At 37.5% G+C, this 15,554-nt stretch overlaps 1 protein-coding gene across 2 annotated transcripts in view; it reads right to left on the bottom strand.

Annotated features, from left to right (window-relative positions):
* The window catches only part of gtf3c3 (general transcription factor IIIC, polypeptide 3), a 74,194-nt gene extending 59,772 nt beyond the window's left edge, over positions 1–14,422 (bottom strand). For both annotated transcript variants that reach the window (XM_039755887.1, XM_039755888.1), the window contains exons 1-2: positions 13,972–14,422; positions 8,458–8,572 (exon numbers count right to left, since the gene is read on the bottom strand). In XM_039755887.1, coding sequence (XP_039611821.1) covers positions 8,458–8,572; positions 13,972–14,070 — 214 coding nt within the window. In that variant the 5' untranslated portion in view covers positions 14,071–14,422. The remainder of the gene's footprint in view (positions 1–8,457; positions 8,573–13,971) is intronic.
* Positions 14,423–15,554: the final 1,132 nt, after the last annotated feature.

Below are 15,554 nucleotides of genomic sequence, written 5' to 3'. Positions count from 1 at the left end.
CATCATAAGCTAGACTTGATTAACGCGGTAAGTGTTCGGCAAGGCAGCTGAAGCGCTGCATTATAGGATCTGTAGTTTATCGTGTTACCAGCGCTTCATATCCCCGGGCCATTAATAACAATAATACAGTATATAAAATGATCTCGCGGGCTGGATATAATTACACGCCGGGCCGGATGTGGCCCATGGGCCTTGAGTTTGACACATATGGACTAAATAGAACTTGAAAAGAAATATTTTTTCTAATGTGATCGTGCAATTCAGATCGAGTTGACGCGCACTACAGTACATTGAGCCCGCGTGCTATTGTGGTTTTGCCTGTGTGCCTCAATAAGTTACCCTCCCCTCGCTCTTACTTTTTATATCATATATATATATATTAGTCAGATGAGACCAAAATCAAACTATTTGGCCTCAATACCAAACAGTACACCTGGCGGAAATCCAATGCAGATCACCATCCACAACACACCATACCTACAGTAGAGCATGGAGCTGGCAGCATCCTTTTGTGGGGGTGTTTCTCTGCCGCAGAGCCTGGGGCTCTCATTAGGGTAGAAGGTAAATGGATGGGGCAAAATACCGTCAAATTCTTGAGGAAAACCTACTACCGTATGCCAGAAAGTTGAAGATGGGCAGAATGTTCACCTTTCAACACGACAACAACCCGAAGCACAAAGCAAAATTGACCACACAGTGGCTGAAGGAGAAAAAAGTGATTGTCCTAAGGTGGCCCAGTCAGAGCCCAGACCTAAATCCCACTGAAAATCTGTGGGAAGATTTGAAGATAGCAGTCCACCAATGCTCACCATCCAATTTGACCAAACTTCAACAGTTCTGTAAAGAAAAATGAGCAAATATTGCTCAAACCAGATGTGCAAAGCTGATAGAGAAGTATCCCAACCAACTCAAGGCTGACATTAAAGCAAAAGGTGGTACAACAAAATATTGACATTGGAGGGTGATCCTTTATTAATCTCAGTATGTCTTGTTTGTGATTTTTTTATAATTTTTCTGAACTGTAGCTGTGATACCTTTCACTTGGATGTTATAGGTTGCATTGAGTAAGTAAAGCTGTGAAGAAATATTTTTGTGTAAGCTTTCATTTAAGGCTGTAAAGCAAAAAGAAAATGGGAATATTTTGAAGCGGGTGATTAGTTTCTGTACCCACTATATATATATATCAAACGAGAACACCATCAACAGACATTTGGACATAAACCCAGCATATGCAAACTTAAGAAGAACATATTCATAATTAATAAAACTTTACAACCAATAACCCCCCCCCTCCAATCACATTGACTTAGCCCACCACACCACCCCACCCCCCACGTAATTTTTGCTATATATTGCCTTTGATTCTTGTAAGTCTAAGCATTATCTTCTGATGAAGGCCCCCTAGCAGGGGCTGAAAGCTCAGGATAAAAACTACTTTATGATACGTGATTAATTTTCTCCCTTTGTGGATCTCCAGCTGCAAATATGCAAACCGTATCACAGACCTTCTGTTCCATATATTTATATATATATGTATTGTGGCATATGGTCGGTCGTTTGTCCCGACCAACACCCCCAGGCCACCAGATGGAGCCCTCCCTGTAGAATGGAGCTACCCCAAAGAACAGCAGGGAATCCTAGACAATGGAGTTTTTATCCACAGCCCTGCTGGATACCATGGGGGCCACTAGAGGATGCTGCAGGGAGGTGCAAAGGATATTTTCCCTACACCCTGGATGTATGTCCGAGTGACATGGACAAGGGAAACAACGTATTTCCAGGGTGAAGAAAAGGACTTTTTATCTGACCCGGAAGTGATAAGGAATCATGGACTGAAGGATTGGAAACACTTCCGGGTCAGGGAATATAAAAGGACTGTGGGAACTCCCAGACGGGGAGCTGAGCTGGGTGGAAGGGTGGCAACGCATCTGGGAGGGGGGGGATTAGTGTTTATTAGTGATTTGTATTATGATTTATGAATATAGTGGGGAGTAGAGTGCTTTGTGCACGTTACTGGAAAATAAAGTCAAGCTTTTGGACTTTTACTTCGTGTCTGACGTCTTGGTCAAGGGTTCAAGGGAGCGATAGTGCCCCCTATCTGTCACAGTATGTATGTATGATTCTCTGAACTTTTCAAATCAGTCCGTTTCAACAAAATTCAAAACATGTTAAATATGGCCCACGATGATTGCTACTTTCCTAATAAACATTATTTAAATTCTTTTTATATATAGATTGTATTTGTGTACAATTTAGCCAGATTACGTTTACATCTGAAACTGAAATACATGTCCACTCTCCATTTAGTTGCATAGCACAGTGCACCGCAGGAAGGAACCTGTAGTTGGAATGTAAACTGGTCATCTGAATGGAACAACAAGAAAAAAGTGAAAATATAGTGACATGGAACACTGCCATAAAGAACTGTGTTGTTTTAGCACAATTCCAAATATGTGACAATCTCATGAAGGAGATAGAAGCTCAGTATCACTCGTGCTTCTACTGTCACTCTACTTATTTTTTAAAGCACGACAGACGTCAGGTCTGACCACCCTTACGCTGATTACCCGACTAATGCCTCAGCTCTATAAGATTGTTTTCTCTTTTCCACTGATTTCATTGCATTTCCACTCCAGTTAAATATGTTCACAAACCAGTCCTGTCCAGCTCTGAATATGGTCTGTGTGATCCATCACCAGCATGTGGGCTAGTGCCATCCAGTCATGACGCAAGATGTAAATGGGTGTAACTTGCTTTAGCTACAAATTCCTACATCTGTCCAGACAGCCCCCTCAATCAATATTAATTAATATCACGTTTTTAAAAACAAGCACCCCCGTTTGAAGCTACATCTTAGTTGTATTTTTGATTCACATAATATTGAACTGGTAGGGATTAAAAAAATGTGTGCAATATTCCCAGGATACATAACAGCAGTGGATTTGGAAGAAAACTCAGCTTGACTTCACACTTGAATGCATATATCTTGTGGTTTAGAAGCTGTCCAATTCATGGAGTGGATGATGTTTCCTTCCATTGCTCAGGCATGTAGTAGTCAGAAGACCACCAATTCTTAACTGGTGGTGTGAAACCACAGAGCAAATTCCCAGACAGAGATAAACTGACTCTTCATCTCAAGAATGTTTTAACTGTCAATCACTGCATTGTATTGCCAGTGGTTTGACTAGAGGTTTGCACAGACTTAGAAAAAGATGGAAATACAACTTTTTCAAATAAATGGAGAATTATAATTGAGCAAGTGACATCTTATAAAAGTTTGAAAATCTAGAATGATGATGGGCTTTCACAATTATAGCCCAAATATGATTAAGGACTCTGAATAAAGACCGACTGTCTTACATGAAATGGATGAGTTCAATGTTAACCCCTGGAGTTTACAAATATTCTATGCATTATATTTTATCCTCTGGAAAAATCCCTGCCTCAGATAAAGTTAAACAGCAATGCATAATTAAAGCAGGTTATAAAGTCATTAGAGCTGATCAAATATCTGTGAAACAGCTAAATGCAGACATTGTCCATGCAAAGCTTGATTAAATCCTTATTGATACACTTAATAATTAATTCCATTTTTGTAGTCTGACAAATGATAGAATCCTACAATGTAGAATAAAGCAGGCAATGCAGAAAATCTAACAGATCATTGGTAGATGCAGCAAATAGTATATTTAACAGTCAACATAAACTCAAGAAAACCCTAAATAGATTCCAAGCATACTGTATACAGTGTTGTAAAAATGTTTTTGCCCCTTACCTATCCAATATATACTATATCAGAGCATTTAACATCCAGAAGCAGAATAGGCACCCTCATCAAAACTGAAGGGTATTTAATGTAGCTTGGTTTAAGAGCATTTTGAGTATTTTCCACTCAACAATGACTGCCAACTCTTTTCCCCTAATAGCAGTCTTGTTTAATTTTGCATTTGCACCTATATTTTCCATCCAAAATGCTACCACTGCCCTATTTTGCACATGCCACCTCATTTAGGTAACATTGCTTACACTTTAAAAACATTATCTTAATAATCAATTTATTTTTTTGTACATTAGTTTATTTATTTTGCAAAGTAACAAGAAATGATGAGTAGGGAGATTAGGCCTGAGGTAGAGTAATCAGAAACATAGCTTTTCAAATTATCCTGTATGTAAATTGCAAAAATAAATAGCAAAAACATATCATACTGTGAAACCAAAATACACATATCCTATTGTACAAAATGTAACTGTTATCAATGTGCTGACGTTGCCCTTACAAAGTTTGTTTAACTTCATAATAATTCTGTTCATCCTCAACACGATAATTTCCATCTTTGCAGTTTGACAAATAATACAGTCATTTAATGCAAAATAAAATAGGTGATGTAGAACATATAGCATACTGTACACAGTGCTGTAAAAAAGTATTTGCCCCTTACTGATATCCTGTTGAAACGTAACCATATACTGACCCTTACCATGAGAGTGAAGCAGTCACCACAAGATTTGTAGAAAAACACTGTGCTATAATCAAAGGAAATTACAGAAATGATAAGGTAGAATGCTGTTGAAACTTACCAATCAAGAACGGGTACAAAGCCATTTTAGGGCCCTGTGAATCCACCACAGCACAGCAAGAGCCATTATTTTCAGTTTGAGAACATTTGCAACAATTGTCAATCTTCCCAGGGAAGGCCGACCAGCCAAAATTACTACATGGGCACAGGGACAACTCTTTCAAAACGTCAGACAACCACAGAAGAAAATCCAACGAACACCTCACTAGACTCAGCTAAGGTCAACATTCATGACTACATGAAAAAAAAAATGGTATCTTATGATTAAGTTTTTAATGATGAACTTTAAAGAGTTACAGATTCATCAAGGGTGTTCATTCCTCTAGATCAAAATCTCTGGACAGACCTGCCCCTAGGCTGCAGTAGGTTATGAAAGCACAATACAATACATCCTGTGTCTCAGGGGTTTACAATATGGTGGGCCCAGCCACACATTTACCTAGCCTCTTTCAGATGACAAGCTTTTGGGTGCAATTTACCACTCTATTCCATCTATGCTCAGTAATGCTACAAATCAGTTAGTGATTCTTGATGAGGACATGCAAAAGTTAGTCCAATAACACCATGACAGTCCTTTCAGTGCACACCTTCACTGTATAAAGATCCTCCTAAAAATTCTTAGATTAATTTGTGGCCTCTCCTGGAACCCTATAGGCTTAACTACAATCCACCAACATCAATAAGCCTTGGGAGATATTGGATGTGGACCAAATAGCACTATTGTCGGGTTATAAGAACAAAAAGATCATCTTGATGGTGTTTGTATATAATTTTTGCATTGAATGATATCAAATAGTTGTAAACAAATAGTATCAGATTTGGGTTCTTTGTTTAACATGAAGAAAGAGCTGCAAGCAAATGTGGTGAGTAAAGAAGTTCATAATACCATTCCATCCATAAACCAACATGATGAGAAAGATGAATAGACTACTGAAGTGTATAATCGTTTCATATGTGGCAAACCACCAAGACTACTAAGATAAATGACTCTGAGAGTGCCAGTTCGCCTACAGCAGTGGTATATGAAGAAACTGGCAAAATACCTTCTCTGATTGCACAGAGAAGGCAGAAAAAGGGTCCACTTGAAAGGTTAATTCTCTTAGCTCCTCCTACTCCAGACACCAAACTTATCAAAATGCCCATATACTGAAACAGTTGAATAAGTCCACCCAGAAGAAGTTGGTGGAATTGGTGTCCAAACAAGCCAGATATTAAAATCTGGTTTGGATAAGAGCTCACCATCACTCTATTGCTTCCACCTAATTTCTCCTTTACACTAAACTTAACTACCTAGTCACAGTGAGAAAATTAGGTCATCAAGAATCTGTATGTCAGCACAGTTGGCACTGTTTCGTTTGACAGCATTTGATTTATAACTCTATGCAGTGCCTTACAATAATGAAAAGCAAATACTGTCACAGCTCTGTTTCAGAGTACCCATGGTATAGGCTTAGATTATTATAGTGTGATGGTTTAAAAACAGGTTTGAATCTTCTTGGATAAGTCTTTGGATTTGGGAAGTTTATCCCATTCTTCTAGCAGACATACTCAAACTTTGTTAGTGTAAATTGTAGGGCTGAGTGATTAATCGAAAAGTAATCGAAATCGACATTCAGAACCTAAAATCGATCAAATTCCAGGTCGATTATTTCGATTACTTTCCCTTTAAAAACACCACCGCGTGTGGAGTCACGTGACCCCGCTCCGTTACGTTACGTTATTCCGCCGACATGTCGAGCATGGAGAGCTTAAACACTGACACAACTGAGCAACTTGTACCAAAGAAAAACATGTCATTTGGACACATTTTGGCTTCAGTAAGGATGACATCGAACAAAATGAAGTCAGACGTAGATGCTGTAGAAAAACAGTTTTGACGCCCAAAGGTAACACCACCAATTTGTTTCAACACTTGAAGCACAATCACGGTACTGAATATGAACAGTGCATGGCTCAAAAAAAAAAACCAAAAAGAGACTGACAAGCACCCGGCGACAAGTGCCTTATGATTTTGATTATGATTTATGCACATGAGACTGTGTTGTGCTGGGACTGCAGCAAGATCAGAGTGTAGAAGTGCTTAGCGAAATGAAATTCGTTCTTGCACATCTCTTTTGAAAGGTTGACAAAAATACAATGCAAAAAATTCTTAGCATACTGTATATATACAGCAAATTATTAACAGCAGTGGGGAAGACTACAATGAAAAATTAGGGGTGTTTAGAAGACGTCAGTCAATTTCTCTGATTTTATTTTCTAAAGTGTTTTATGCCTTTGTTTATAAAGATGCCAACTTTCAAATTTGTGGAGTGGAGTTAACATTAGCTGGCATGCCATGAACAGACTTTCAATTGGGACTAAAACCTCACTTTACCCATGATTGATTCTCTCTTGTTAATTTTTTGAAAGGCCAAGTGCAGAATCTGCAATAGTGCAGAGCAGAGGAGAAGAGAGAAGGGGGAACAAAACAGCTGCTGGATTAAACTTTTTCTGGTATCAATCCAGAAATTACAAGTTGGTTATGCTTTTACTGAATAAAGTAAGATTGTGTTATATGCATACATTTTGTTTTGCTTTATAGCATTTTGTTCCTTTGAACATTCTTATTATGCAGTATTTACTAATAAGGAAGCAAATGAATAACACTGACATAGCCACTGTACTTTACTATTTATTGCTGTTGGCCTTGAAGTCTGTAGGACTAATCATCAGTTATTAGTATATGTATACAATTAAGAAAGTAAACCTTCAGAGTTAAAAAGAAAATGACAAAACAAAGTTGAACATTTAAAAACACGGCAAGAATACAGATGTTTCCTAAATGTCGATACATGTAACTATGACAATTTTATTAATGCAAAACAAGAGAAGGAACAAAGACCAGATAATTAAACAATGAGATTGATAAAATGTAATAATGATTAAATGATTGTAAATATGCTTGAAACAAAAACCTGCAGCATTGACACCTTACAGGGCTGAATCCATGAGCACCACATGACTTTGCTTATAAATAAATAGGGAAAAATATGTGCACATTCATTGAAGGATGCATGAATAGCTAGTGTCTGGCCAATTGCGGTGTGCTAGTCTGGACAAAAGTGCAGGACCAATTTTGGATGTCAGCCCTTCCCTGATTATATATCACTAAAGCAGGCTATGCCATAACATAGAGTAAGGTCTATAGTTCAACAGGAAAGACTACTGTACATAGTCTTACACCAATGCCTCTTGAAAGTGATACACTTCAACAACAGGATATCACATTAAACAACTTTGCTGCAAACAACACCGCAATAAACATCTTATAAAGGTAGTGACATATATTTTGCTATTGTGCTATTCTGTGTTGTACATTCACCTAAGGTTTTGTGGATTGAATGGTAAGAGGTAAGACAGTAGAAGGCCACTCTGTAGACTGGTAAAAGTAAGCCTGTTGCTTATGTCGTGTTATTTGTGCTGATTCACACTGCATATTCCTTCAGTAACTGTTGCATGAAGTCATATGACTATTCTAAAAGATAGATTGGCGTTTTATACTGCACGTTTCTATGGCCCATAATATATTCTTACATTGGTATGTTAAAAGCAATGTTGTGTGCATCAAGTCAAACACAGTGATTGGCATTTCACACTTTCTACAGGTCACTACCTGAAGGTACAGAAAGGCATTTTTATAAACAGGATGACGGGGAGGGATGGCCTCGACATTGGGCTCAGCCTAGGGGCCCACAGGTTAGTTAATCTGCTCCTCTATCTAGCATAGGATATATTTTGCTATGATAATAGCTCACAAGTAACGAGATGGAACAAATCTTATTCTGTATAACATAAACAAGCTTAGAACACTCAGCATGGTATTTAGGCTTAAAGGTGTTACCTGAAGCTCTTTGAGAGGGTGAAATTTTCCTTGTACACTCTTTAGATGTACTGGGAAACACCTGTTCTGAATGAAGGTTTTCACCTTCATCTTCTGTGACACCATCATCACACTCCTGCAAAGAAAGGAAATGTACTATAAGAATAAAGGCTAGAAGATACTAAATGTTGTAACATTGTTTAAAAAGAAGGCAGTAAAAAGGTTGAGGCAACCCTGATAACTACAAGCAGGCAACATAACAGACCCAATTATAAAACAAAAGCTGGCTCACTAATACATAGATGGTTGGACAGATATATAACCAGCTATCCAGTATCAGTATGTTAACAGACAATGAACATGGATTTAAACACTGAATGTTATAATACTCTGAGGTTTGAACAAAAGTAAAGAAACATTTTATACTGCTGTTAATACTATTATAAACACCTTGATTGTCTTAAGGCATTTGAAAAGATACCTCATAGGTATCTATAGTTTGACTTGTTATCAAACTATAAGAGATCAGGATTCAGGGATCAGTGTACAGATGAGCGCAGAATACGATTAAGCATAGAAAAAAAAACACATTACAGTACAAGAAACATTTTAAAATTATTTCATGACAAAAGTTTGAATACTCAAAAGTCAGTGCTTGAACCACTGCTATTATGTATAATGTAAATAAATTAAATTGTAGATGACACCAAATTAGGTGGTTTACCAGATTAGGAGAAGCTGAAGAAAACTCAAATGTAAATATTAATGTAAATGAAATATTGCACAAACCAAGTAAAAATATTTGTAAACAAAAGGTGTACCTTATGAAAAAACACACATTTTTAATTTTTTTCTAAAGCTTCCAGACCATGCACAGCCCAAATTGAAAACAACAATGTGCTATTTGAAAATGATTCCATAAAAATGCAAAGAAAATGTCTCTAAGGATTAGAAAATAGTAGATTTCAACACAATAGTGACATTAATAAAGAAGTTATCCAATAAAACTAATCTGAAGATGTTTCTCAAAATCTATCCAGATTTAAAGGGTGATCTCTGTAATATTAAATAACTAATATTGCCATCAGTGCTTGAAGCCCTCTCTGAAACAGCTTTTGTTGCAGGAATGCACAAGTACTTTTTTGCAAAGTTGTTTACCTGTGAAAAGTTAGTTTTATGAACAATTCAATGTTTGTAACACATTTTGCATTTGGCTAGGTATTGTGCGCTGATGAATAAAACAGTGCTTGTTTATAGTAGTCAAAGCAGATTAGAAGAAAAAAATAAACAGAATCGTGGTAAGAGAAAAAGAAATAACTGGTGTCTCACAAATAAAACTTTGCATGGATTTGAGCATAAAAATATGCTTACACCAAAAAACTGGAAAATGTGAACAAAAATAAATTGATTGATAAAATCTGGTTTATGCATATTTGTAAGCAATTTACCCTTCATAAATTACAATTATCTTGTAAATGTGCATGTGTAAATACATCTTGAACCCCATCTAGTTGCCACCCTGAAACAACCACACATGGACTGTGATTAACCATGTCTGTATATACATATATATGTAAATAAACTAAACATAGTTGCCTGTAAGAAGAGGCAATGACAACAAGCAAAAAAAGGCAAAAAGCAAAAACTCTGAAGAGTGTGAAATAGAAGTTCTTGTCTCTAAAGAGTAGGCATGCGAAGAACCTTTAAAAGTGGTCTAAACACAGATGTCACCAACAAACACAGCCATGTTGAATGGCAACATGTTTCTGCTGCCCCGAATGCAGAAAGCTCTACCTCTATGCTTTTGAGTGAAATAGCCACTCTAGAGGCTGACAGTTGTCAGTAGACGAGTAGGGAGCTCAGTCATCTGGCTCCATATCAAATGAGGTCAGGGTGCAGAATATTACACTGTGCCACATAATGTAGCACACCACATGCAATCACAATGCTACAGACCTTCATTGGCTACTAGTGCAGCCTCCCACCTGACACTTCCAGACACTGCCACCTGCATCTGAGCACACAGGAGCATTGGTGGCATTATAACACCTCTTCTCTGTTATCTGGGGAAAGGTATAAAGCACCACTATCTGAACAGGTAACCACTATAACTTGGCACATCTAATGACTCATTGCTGTTACAATGAATAGCACTGTGGGATCAGCCTGATCCTTACCAACAAACCTGCCATCATGTCATAAACCTTCAGCAAGTTATCTAACAATGCTACCTTGCCTCAAAATAAATTAATCATGGGTTGACCCAGGCTACTGAGTGAAAATGTTTGTCAGTCTCATATTAGAGAACTTAATGGAATGTTACTATTTACAGTTAACAAAAGCAGATTCATTCTCAGTAGGTGCCCTTAATGCAGTATGAGTGCAAATCTGCCTTTTTATGTATGCTGTACACCCAGAGCATAAGGAAATTGAATGTGGTGCCTCATCAGTCATTTATGGTTTCCAACACAGTGGACATGATGAAGTTGAAAATTGGCCGAGATATTAAAAATGTATGCTAAAAAGCTTGTTCTCTTTGTATCTGACCATCTGCATACTCTTCAAACAGCACCGAACAAGTTATATTGTTTTAAACAATTAGGCTATGAAAAGGCTGTTGGGCATGATATTTACAGTGAGTACGGAAAGTATTCAGACCCCCTTCAATTTTTCACTCTTTGTTATATTGCAGCCATTTGCTAAAATCATTTAAATTATTTTTTTCCTCATTAATGTACACACAGCACCCCATATTGACAGACAAAAAAAAAAGAATTTTTAAAATTGTTGCAGATTTATTAAAAAAGAAAAACTGAAATATCACATAGTCCTAAGTATTTAGGAGTATGCTCAGTATTTAGTAGAAGCACCCTTTTGAGCTAATACAGCCATGAGTCTTTTTGGGAAAGATGCAACAAGTTTTTCACACCTGGATTTGGGGATCCTCTGCCATTCCTCCTTGCAGATCCTCTCCAGTTCTGTCAAGTTTGATGGTAAACGTTGGTGGACAGCCATTTTTAGGTCTCTCCAGAGATGCTCAATTGGGTTTAAGTCAGGGCTCTGGCTGGGCCATTCAAGAACAGTCACAGAGTTGTTGTGAAGCCACTCCTTCGTTATTTTAGCTGTGTGCTTAGGGTCATTGTCTTGTTGGAAGGTAAACCTTCAGTACCTAATGTCATCAAAAGATTCTGAGAATCTGAAGAAATCTCTATGCGCATGGACTCAGGAACACTTCCAGAAATCATCGTCTATGAACACAATTTGCCCTGTCATCCACAAATGCAGGTTAAAGCTCTATCATGCAAAGAAGAAGCCATCTTTTTCAAGGAAGGCCTTGCATATTTCAGCAAGATAATGCTAAACTGCATACTGCATTTACCACATTAGCATGGCTTCGTAGTAGAAGAGTCCGGGTGCTGAATTGGCCTGCCTGCAGCCAAATGAATATGCATGGGGCATCATGAAATGAAAAATAAGATGCTAGACTGCTGAGCAGCTAGAATCCTATACCAGACAAGAATGGGACAATATTCCTCTCCCAAAGATCCAGCTACTGGTCTCCTCAGTTCCCAGATGTATACGGACTTCTTGTTAACAGAAGAGGGGATGCTACCAAGTGGTAAACATGGCCCTGGCCCAACTGTTTTGAGACATGTTGCTGCCACCATATTAAAAAATAACCTTACTCTTTTCTTAAATTGAAACATTTACTCAGTTAAATTTTTTGATATGTTTGTGTGTTCTATTGTGAATAAAATATGAGATTTGCAAATAATTGTACTCTGGTTTTATTTAAATTTTACATGGCATCCCAACATTTTTCGAATTGGGGTTGTATACACACATTCTCCCATCATGGTTTCTTTTATACATCCCAACTTTTATGCAGACAGTTCTGCATGCAAATATTGGGCCTCGTTTTGTGTGTACACAAATATTAATAAATCTGACATCAGGATATCAGTATATGTAAATACCACCTAACATTTCTGTTAAGACAAAAGGATAACATGAAAGTTACGGAACACTCTAAAGTCAATATACTTAACATCTTTGAAAGAAGAGGATACTTGAGAAATGGTTTTCTCCCACAAGATTACTTTCATATTTACTTCTCTGTAAGTTAAGCTCTCCTTTTCATTTAAAGGTAGTAGTGAGGTCACATGCCAGTGAAAAAAATTAAAAATGAAACTATTCATGTTAAGATTAAAAGATAACATGACAGAATTCTTTTAAAACCATAGGGTAAATACTATTTATAATATTATTTTAAAAGGTAAATTTGGTTAGAGGTAAACTTCATACAAATATTATAAAATATTTCTTTTTTGAGAACTATGGACACAAGTTTCTATGTAGTATATCTGAAAGCAGCAACTTGGAAACCATCACATGACAATTCAACCATATTTTTGTCCCTGGTGATAAGAAGAACGAAAGATGGCTGACAGGTGCAAATTCTTTCCTTTGTTATGACCTTCAGGAGGTCCAGAGTGCATCCCCAGACTAATGTATATTCTCATTATGTACTTGTTTCAAGGGATCCATTTGATTTTTCTTCAACCTCTGATCAGTTTTATAAGGCAGTTATTGGAAGGAAGTAAGAAAGCCAGGAACGGAACAAGGCAAAAAGAAAGGAGCTTGAAGAGTGACATTTCCACTTAAGTGCTACTGCTTACTGAAGTGTTTAACTGTGCATTGAAACATACAGACAGCATTGCCCTCAAAGTGTTTCCTCATTTGGATTGTGGGAGCAAACTGCCCTGCTAAAAGTGAAAGCATCATTGATTCAAATCCAAATTAACAAACATTCTGGCAAAAAATATCAAAAACAACTGTTATGTTCAAATTATGCCATCATTACGCTGTCAGTATATTTAGATGCTGTCCAATCTTTTTGACTAAACTTACCTTCTCCAGAAGAAGCCAATGAAACGAGTTTAAAAGCATAGACTTTGTCATACACGGGCAACTTGCATTTGAAACAAATAAAATGCTTTTTTCCATTTTTAATGCCTCATAAATCAGAAAATGTAATTTCTTTCTGATAGACATCTAGTTGCTAAAGAAGAACTATAACATGACTAATACCTATCAAAATGTGAAAGTTCTGATGTGGTTTAGTGTGGAGACAAAGAAAGCTGCTTTAAAGCAATTAAAGAATATTTTATGCAATTTTCAGCAAGCCATTAATTTGCCAATATGCAACTGTCCACCAAATAATTTAGGATTTCCAATACTAAAGTGCAATCACTGCAACTTTTATGCATCTAGAATTAACATTAAACTTACGGATCATTGTTATTTTTAGTACCTTTTTTTTCTTTTCAGTCAAATTAGGGCCACATCTCATCTTTAAAGCCTAAATATCTCTGAAACTAAAGAAGATACAAGTCTACAATTTTGCACACTAGTTATTGGGTAGATTGTTTCCATAATGAGGCAAATCGGCGACAGTCAGTTGGGACCATTTTTGGACATCTGATGAGTTGACACGGATTGACTCGAAAGCAATTTTGATAGTAACCAGCTCACCTTATCTTTCTCCTTTCTCTCCTCTCTTAGCTTTTCAAATTCTTCAAATGAAATCTTCCCTTCCAGATAATCAACAAGTTCTCGGCTAAATCCAGACATTTGTAAGATCCAGCGAAGCTAATATAAATCCACGAAAAATAATCTCACTGAATATTGCTTAAGCAGATGGATGACGAAAAGTATTATCGAATAAAGCTAGCAAGTTCAAACTAAAACTAGAATAGGGGCAGCACTTACAACAAGCGGGATGGCATATGTAGTGGATTCCTTCAGAAAAATTACTCCGTCCAGAAACAAGACCCTCAGCTTTATTGTTCCGAATTTCAACATCGTTTTTTTGAACGCTTCGCTCAGCAGCTCTTCTCGCGCAGACGTTACTCCGTCAACAGGTAGCGCTGCTTCCTCTCAGGTCCATGGGTTGGATTCCCCGTCGATTCACTGTTAGTTCGCATAAAGCATTGGTTCTCAATTTTTTTGGCCTCGTCACCTATGCTATATTTATAATAACTGACAAACTAACGGGGGGACGCTGCTGTTTGGGTCACCTGTAATGAGTGTAACTAAAGAAATGAATTAAAGTTATGAAGAAAACGGAGTTTTATATCATAATTACACCGGCTCCAAAAATGAGATGCCTTCCCATTTTCAAAAGGCGTTCATGACAAGTAAGACATTTTTTGTATTGATAGAACTTAAAACTATTTCATTAACACGGCTTTAATTTCTCATGAGGCAGAGGTGAAATTTGAGTTCCACAGCGAAGACTTTCCCGTGCAAATGATGTCTTCTTTCAGAAAAAAAACTACCCCAGTAAATAAGGGACCACGTATAGCGTGAAAGTGGATTAGTACATTTAGTTTAACGATTTTTCTTTTAAATATCTTTGTAGAGTGTTCTTTGTCGTCAAGTAATTCATTATTATTATTAATTATTATTATCCATCCATCCATTATCCAACCCCCTATATCTTAACTACAGGGTGACGGGGGTCTGCCGGAGCTAATCCCAGCCAACACAGGGCGCAAGGCAGGAAACAAACCCCAGGCAGGGCGCCAGCCCACCTTAGGGCATGTAGACCATTTCTTCTCCGTCAAAGGACCTAAGCAACATGTCATTAATGAACGCAGCTTGATCGTTTTTTGGAGTCACAATGTCCCGTTAAAAAACCATTCTATAGGCTTATTCTGTATTTGAGCAATGCCTGGATAAATGTGATGTATCAGTTATCGTTTATAGACCGAAGTGCATTGCATCAGGTCGCTCGCGCAAATGACGGACAACTGTCAAACAGAAACACCCCCTTCTTCATTCCACGTGTGCGCGCCGTGTCGTTCGCTCTCTTTTCAGTGGCAACGTAGAGAACGATATAGTTGATGCATCCCAATTCACCCCCTTAGGGATGGAATTTTAAAAAATCCTTTCTTAGCGGTTATCCATGTCATTATAGGAATGCACTGTCAAAATTTCAGCCCTTTAGGTCCAGCGGTTTTGTCTGTGCGTTGTCTGTCAGTCATGGAACTGTTTTATATATTATACGAATGCGCCTGCGCCAAATCAGAAGTAAAAGTTTCGCGCGATTAATA

This window comes from Polypterus senegalus, chromosome 6, assembly GCF_016835505.1.
Source record: "Polypterus senegalus isolate Bchr_013 chromosome 6, ASM1683550v1, whole genome shotgun sequence".
NCBI classification, from domain to species: domain Eukaryota; kingdom Metazoa; phylum Chordata; class Cladistia; order Polypteriformes; family Polypteridae; genus Polypterus; species Polypterus senegalus.
The sequence above is the reverse complement of the archived record's forward strand: the minus strand, read 5'-3'. Positions and strand labels throughout refer to the sequence as shown.